Source organism: Sinocyclocheilus anshuiensis, unplaced genomic scaffold (genome assembly GCF_001515605.1).
Source record: "Sinocyclocheilus anshuiensis isolate Anshui unplaced genomic scaffold, SAMN03320099.WGS_v1.1 scaffold465, whole genome shotgun sequence".
NCBI lineage: Eukaryota > Metazoa > Chordata > Actinopteri > Cypriniformes > Cyprinidae > Sinocyclocheilus > Sinocyclocheilus anshuiensis.
The window spans coordinates 2,109,881-2,118,098 of NW_015539898.1; the positions used below are offsets into that span (position 1 = coordinate 2,109,881).

General features: G+C 35.4%; 1 protein-coding gene across 1 annotated transcript in view; it reads right to left on the minus strand.

Moving 5' to 3' along the window:
• Positions 1-7,232, minus strand: part of LOC107686000 (voltage-dependent calcium channel subunit alpha-2/delta-3-like) — a 42,541-nt gene extending 35,309 nt beyond the window's left edge. The window contains exons 1-3 of the mRNA XM_016482788.1: positions 7,149-7,232; positions 4,877-4,936; positions 1,949-2,086 (exon numbers count right to left, since the gene is read on the minus strand). Of these exons, the coding sequence (XP_016338274.1) occupies positions 1,949-2,086; positions 4,877-4,936; positions 7,149-7,187 (237 nt within the window). The 5' untranslated portion in view covers positions 7,188-7,232. The remainder of the gene's footprint in view (positions 1-1,948; positions 2,087-4,876; positions 4,937-7,148) is intronic.
• Positions 7,233-8,218: the final 986 nt, after the last annotated feature.

An 8,218-nucleotide genomic window follows, 5' to 3' on the forward strand; every position in this document is an offset into this window, starting at 1 on the left:
TTCCACTTCTTAATAATAGACTTCACTGTGCTTCTAGGCATTGGTAAACTTTATCCCGGAGATCTTTTGACAGTGCCTTGCCACCCATAGTTGATTGTTTGCTTCAATTGCACTACCAAGGACTGAAATGCTCCAGGAAACCTCTTTGCATGCTGAGATAATCAAAATGACCACAGCTGATCACAGTTGCATCCGAAAACTGAAAAATGCTGCCTTCGCAGGACGCATTCCAAGGTAGGAAGGCATCAAGGCACGTCCGAATTCAATGTTAGCTTCAGTTCCTGTCTCCTGAGATGCCTTCATCTGGCCGATTTTTGAAGGCAGCATAGATGTATCCTTCGCTGCCTTTGATATCCCACAATCCTGTGCGTTCCATTCTGTGACAGTTAAGCTAAAAAATAAAGATGGCGTCTGAAAGTTGTGGTTGATGGTCAGTTTGTGTGTAAATGTACGTTTTTGATCAACGTTTTCCACTTTTGATGTCATTTCTAGCAAGAAATTAATATTGCCGTAATTAAATATTCACTTAGTTATCACCAAAGCTCTCTATATTTTGCTGTAGATCATTAAACCGTTACTCTGCCTCAGAGGCCTGTCCAAAATCAGTTTCATAAGGTGCCTTTGTGCAAAAACGCTGCCTGCAAAGTCATTGCCTCATACGGCAGCGAGGCAGCAAGTCAGCTGCCTAAGTTTTCAGATGCATCCTTTGTGTGCCGTTGAGAAGGTGATTAGCTACACCTGATTGAGTTTACAAGTCATCCTTTTTCCAACTCATTGATTCTTTTTATTTATTTATTTTTTTCTGTTGGTGTTATATCTTTCACTTGGATGTTATAAGTTGCACTGAGTAAATACAGCTGGGTAAAACAAAAACTGTGTCCGTCTTCATTTCAGGCTGCAAAGCAATAAAATGTAATTATTGTAAAGGGGGGGGGGGGGGATTCTTTTCTATACCTATCTATACCTAATTTTGATAATATTTCATAATATTATTTTATTTTATTTCAAAAACATAAAAAACTGAATGATTCCAAGCTTTTGACTGATAGTGCATATTTTATAGAACCAAGTCCTCGCCCTTCATTTTTTACTTTTTTTATTTTTTATATTCCATTTCACTTGGATATATGTCACAATAGAGAAAAAAATATCCAATATCCATTTTATCGCAACTTTAAAGTCGGCATGAAACGAAAGTTGCGATTGTCTTTTCTTCTCTACTGTGACGTATATCCGAGTGAAACGGCATCTGAAATGAGAGGGCGGGACTTGATTTCGTCCTTCGGGAATTGATTGGATCGTTGGAAGTTGGGGCATTGCTAATAAAATGGAGGCAGATCTGAATAGCAGTTTGCAGTTAGTGGTGGGGGATTTCTCTCCACTGGATTCACAGCCGACACCCTAGCATGAATAAATGTTTTATTTATTAAGGACGACGACGACGATCAACGGCACAAAACATGCCTAAACAGCGCTGCGCTGCGCTGCACATTTAAAAAAAATAATGAAGTGCACGGATAAATTATTTATAATAAACACTACAGTATTCCATTTTCAATTTTGATTTCATGGTGACTTTAAGCAGCTTGCCCCTGCTGGTAGATGGAGGAACTGCACCATTTTGTTGCACAAAGCATCTTTTTCCACTGATGACCATTCAAAAACATACGCTTGCTGACAAAATCCACTTCTTGCAAGCAACAATATTTCATTATACTATAGCAGATGTTTTACCAATTCTTAAATTCTGAGAGCTCTTAAAAAGCATGAAACGAATTGATGTTTTTCTCATCCTGCTGCTCAGGACAGTAAACAGTTTTAGGACTGTGCGTGTTCTTGTACTGCCTTCAACCAATCAACGTGTCATGTTGGTTGAATCACAGCTCATATTCTGTATGTCCAGGTAAAAACAGGATGCATCACCTTTATTGTACATGTTGGTTGGCACCTGCACCACGCTGAGGCTGAGGTTGACAGATAGGTTATTAAAATGATCATTGGGTTCCAGGAGAAACTCTCCTCCCAGCTCCACGCTGTTCCCGTCTTCATCCACCTCGTTTATCAGCACTGCATTGAAATATTCATACTGTAGGAGAAAATGAACAAAACAAGTAAATATAGGGGTGTCAGGCTGGAAAAAAGAAATGAAAAAGTAACAATGATAGAGCAATATTACTAATATGCATTCTATAGTGTTACAGTACACTACCATTTAAAAGTTTGTGGTCAGCAAACTTTTTTTTTTTTAAAGAAATTAATACTTTTATTCAGCAAGGAAATTTAAATTGATCAAAAGTGACAGTACATACAATTTCAATGCTACAAGTGTTCTATTTCATATAAATGCTGTTTGTTTTCTATTCATCAAATAATCCTGAAAAGAAATGCATAAAGGTTTCCACAAAAATATAAAGCAGCACAACTGTATTCAACATTGATAGTAATAATTAATGTTTCTTGAGCAGCAAGTTATCATATTAGAATGATTTCTGATGGATCATGTGACACTGAAGACTGGAGTAATGATGCTGAAATTCAGCTTTGCATCACAGAAATAAAATACACTTTAAAACATTGAAATTGAAACGATTTCTTTAAAAATATTACTATGTTTACTATATTTTTGAGCAAATAAATGGTGAGTATATGAGACTTTTTACAAAAACATGAATCAATATGAATTAATAGGGATTTAACGGAGATCTGTTATGTTTAATTATCATTTAAGTATCAACTTTGGCTCAGATGTTTCTCCAAGAAAGCTCATATTGAAATTTCTGACTTTTTTTAATGCAGACTTCAATGTAGATGTCAGCGCAGATGTCAAATATGGGCACAGTTTCAGACACTACTGTTGAGATCTGAAACTTTTGTGAGTAAAAATAAAATGCAGACATTAAACATGAGATTTTTCTTTCCTACAGGAAAACAGTCAGGTATGCATAAATGGATAAACTAAACCATTAAAAAAGGTTATGTTAATGGATAGCATACACACACACACACACACACAAACATTTCTCTCTGTTGCCCCCGTCGAACTATAAAGGATAACGGACGAAGAACATTTAGTTTGTGTCCAGAGGCCCTGCGTGATTAAACTACCTCTCACTTTACTGAATCAGAGGTCATTCTGTGAAAAGAGGCTATCTATCTGTTAGGTGAGTGTACTTGGTAACACCTTTGTGTTTACCATCAAGCGGTGTGTGTATGGGTGTATCCACTTGACTACAGCTCCTTTTGCGGAGGGGGATGCATCAGTACAAAGCCCAGCAATGACAGCTCATACCACGGCTGGGCGCTCCGGTGATACACCCCTGGAGGGGCGGAGGGGGAGTGGAGTCGAGAGGAGCGTAGCGAGACGGAGGACAAACGCTCCACACTCAGCATTTCTGACAGCACTGCGACAAGCTTTGAGGGTTATCAACAAACAGCAGGAGCAGGAGCTGCACACCCGACCGAGTCCCGGTCTCAGTGGGTTCTGAGTCAGAACTCCTCATTCAAAGAGTCACGGTCAGAACCATTTCATCCAGACCTTTAGAAACATTCACTCTTAGCCAGACTAGTTTTTATATATGTACAGTAAGGCGGTGGGGAAAAAAATCTACAATAACAACATTTCATGACTTTTATTTCCATGTCATATAATGTATATTTGGTGCATTTTTATACCTTTTGAAACTGTAATTGATTTCATTATTTTCTTTATTCTTTTGCATCTATTTTTTTTATATTTTGCATTTTAATGTCCTGAAGTCTTTGATCGACATCAAAATCAATAAAAATGTTCACAATGTTCTTTTAATAAATAATTCTTACACAAAATTAATGTTTTAAATATACTAAATATACCAAATAAATATACTAAATATAATATTAAATATATATAAAAACAGCAATATTCATTTTTACAACATTTTTTTTTTTATATCTATTGATTAATGAGCTATTCTGGTCACAAATTATTTTTGAAAGGAATTTCTTATATTTATTCCTATAATAAATATACATTGCATTTTTAATGTCCTGATGTCTTTGTTTGACGTCAATAAAATGTTCAATCAATTGCTAATTTGCTAAGCTATATATATATATATATATATATATATATATATATAAATGTGGCCTACAAAAAAACAGTGAATTAATAAGTGTATAAATATGGAGTTTGGAGATCTAAAATAAACATCCTTCGGTTCAGCAAAAACTTTTCTGTTATAAAAACAACAGAGAGAAATGTAGAGACCGCAAGCAGACTCTTTCACTATAATTAGTTATGTGAATAAAAAAAATAAATGTTTATGAATCATTGGAAATGTATTCCTACGTATAACAGAGTGAGTGCATGAATTCATTACTGAGGGGGGATACCATTATTTTAAACGTATTTTGCTTCAGTGAATTTTCAATTTGTCCCTGAATAGCGCAGCCAATGTGGAGTCATTTATCTTAGTCGGAGTGTGGAGGCCGGATAGAGGGGAGGGCTTCCAGCACATAAATATATATAAATATAATTCACTTCAAGAACTAAGCTGGAGGTCATGTACAGGACATTTGCATAAAGCAGGGCCACAAGATTACGGCAAGGAGTGCGAGGGGCTTTACCATGAAAACATCTCCTAAGAGTCTATTCTAAAGAATACAATACAATTTCCTATTACACTCTATGAAATATCCATGGCAATAGGAATATTTTAAAAATGAATATGCATATTTTAGATGTGTTTGGATATTTCTGACACCACGGGGTGGAATTAGAGCAACAGAACAACTGTTTTTTTTTGTTTTTTTTTCTGAACAAAGAACTGTCCATGGTTCTGAAATCATCCCATATAATACGGCAATACATACTGTACAAGTGTACAAACTCTCTCACCTGTAGGTCAGGGTTTTCCTCATGCTGGAGATGAGCTTCCTCTGCTGCTTCTACGAGCCTCTACATATGAGTAACATGATAGAGAAAACAGCAGAAACTTAGAAGAGATGATTGATGGAAACACACACAGATTTCTTCTTGATGGGCTACAAGAGCTTTCAAAGATGCAGACATTTGTGGTAATAATAATAATAATAGAAATTGTATATCTTTCATATGTTTTATCAGTAAGTCATTTACAAATATATTACATTTTATAATGCTTATCAGACCATAAGTCAATGTACTTTCAAAATGCCTTGGTTTATATATGAGTTCATACACTGACTTTCAATAATAAACTGACCCTGAGAAACATTCACCGGAGAATAAAAGAGACAACCCCCGTCATAAATACTAATAATTGAAAGTTAAATAGTCATAATCAATTATTTATGAAAGTAATTGTATAAGTGTAACAGTTTAGTTTACCTGCTGTTTGCAAACAGGTAGTATTTCACGTGGCGGCTTATTGCCTTGCGGCAAACACAATGTTGTGTGTGCGTGTAAAGGACAGTGCATGTTTTGTTGTCATTGAAAACTGCTGGCATGCATTTTTAGTTACATGGCGGTATAATTGCTTCCAATCCACAAAGCGCTTTAGGAAAAATAATTAATACTTGTTGTATTTCGAGGAAATTACAGCAACATAATAACCAAAAACGAGGCTTTGTGCCAATTTATAAACACCCTCTAGAAATATAAGCCAAACTGCCCTGTAAAATATAATAATAATAATAAAATGAGGTTATGTTCCTGAAAAAAATGTCTTTATGCATGTCAGCAATAAGTTTTTTTGTTTGTTTTTTTGACTGTCTTTCTGTTTTGACCTCAAAAGACAATCAAAACAAAAGGCTTGGGGTGGTTTGCGTGTACTTTTCACACAAATACATTTCAATCGTGTTTTTAATCGCCTCATTAACCACAAAAGCTACGAGGTAGTTAGAGCGCGTATTTTCACCTGACGCCGAACAGGCAGCGCTAGCGAACGGAATTGCACGTTTACATAATACAGACGCTTTAACGCTTCCAGTTGCGATTATTATCAGTTTTGCACTTTAACAAACATGACAAATTAGCATTTATGGCTTCAGTAGAGATTTAAATCTTAAATATTTTCTATAAAAACGCTAACGTGTACGCTATTTTGTCTAAAAAGTCGAATTGACGCTTAGTTAGTTTGTTGCTGAACCATAAAAGATTACACCCTTATAAATAAGCCGACAGAGTTACTTTAAGAAATTGACACCCCTGAAAGACAGTTTATCATTTGTTCTTTAACCACCCCAACTGAAGTTCTGCATATTATACATTAACACTTTTTAACAGCTTGCAGAAAAATATTTCAGTCAAATAAGTCAGCGCGCGATTTTCTCTGTCCCACCTGAGCAGGTGAGCATAAAAAGACGACATCATTTGTAATTTTATTATAGATTTATCATAAAATAAGTAGGCTATATAACAAAAACATTAGTTTACAAATGATTTAAGTTAGATAAACTATTTGCGCGAGGCATTGCCAGTAAAAAACATTCAAAAATAAAATCACTCTGGATTCAAACACGAAACAAAAATGTTTAAATGATGTCTTCCTGTATTTGTATTATTTTGAAACGAAATCAAACGCGCTGCAATGCAATTGGATTTCTGTGGTATAAATTGCATCGACTCCCTTCAAATCCGACAAACGTGTACATTTATTTAGCCAAAATACGCGCATGCTTTTTATCAAATCAGTATGCAGTTGAAAGCTACAAACGCATGAGGTGTATTTCATGGGTTTTACCTTTCATGGCAAACCGACTCCATTGCATCATAAAGTGACAGTGTGTATCTGCAGGAGTTAGATAAGCCTATCTCCTCCACACACTCCACACACACAGGCAATTATAGCCTGGACCGCGTGTGTCCCTCTGAAGAATAACGGTACGAGCAGGTTATAACGGGAAAATCTATATGTTCTTCTATATAGAAGGGAGAAGCTTTAATCGAGAGGCTTTTTAAACGTTAGTAATAAATAAAGCTGTTGCGGCTGCAGCATCCAATACATGAGTGATGGAAAATGCTGACTGAAACAAAGGAATTCGTGCAAAAATCATAGAACAGTTCGAAAAATATCAAGCTAACAATAATAATAATAAAATAACAAACAACTTATATTAACAAATGTATTTAAAAAAACGGAAAGTCGCATGCTGAGCATTTCAAATAATTTTCCTCTCAAGTTACTTACTCGTGTGGCCTCCGCTTTTTTCCGAAAAATTTCCTCCATATTCTGCGCCAGATTTTTCACCAATTTTGCGCCGTCGATCTCCTCTATTCGCACCGATTTCTCATATTCCTTGTATTTCTAAAGAGAAATAAATAAATGCTAGATGACGTTCTGTGGAATTAATACATCAAATAAAACAATACTTAAAATATGTTTAATGCAGCTTTGTATGGTAATAGTGAAAGTATTGCATGTATTAGCACAATTAATACAAAATACAAATATAAATGTATAACACAAAAATAATACAAAAATAAATGTATTCATCTCTCAGACAAGTACACTGGAAACAGGCTATAACAACAAAGTAGCAAATAGAAATTAAATAACTAATTTAACTGCATTCATATTTGCACACGTTAATACAGCAGACCATTTTATTCTTTACTTCTATTTATGCTGTGTGCATAAATGCTGTGTGTGTGTGTGTGTGTGTGTGTGTGTGTGTGTATACCTGGTATTTATCACGTTATGGGGACCAAATGTCCCCACAAGGATAGTAATACTAGTAAATTTTGACCTTGTGGGGACATTTTTGAGGTCCCCATGAGGAAACAAGCTTATAAATCATACAGAATGAGTTTTTTTTTTTGAGAAAGTAAAAATGCACAAAGTTTCCTGTAAGGGGTAGGTTTAGGGGTAGGGTTGGTGTAGGGCAATAGCACATACAGTTTGTACAGTATAAAAACCATTACGCCTATGGAATGTCCCCATAAAACATGGAAACACAACATGTGTGTGTGTGTGTGTGTGTTTCACACTGTGGTCTGAAGAATCTCAAAAAAATCACAAAGGACATCTTATTAGAAAGTCTCTGCTTTGTTTATATCGAAAGAAAATCCTAAAAATCTTCTTCAAAGATCTTAAAATTCAGCAAATTCAGGCATAAAACTCAAACTGAACTCCACCAAATCAACACATTTAGCCCCAGATCTATTAACAAGTGCTAATGATGACAGCAGGAAACCAATAATCATCTTTTCTTTTGGTCTAATGGATAGTGTGATACCTCCAAACAGGAGTTTAACTGA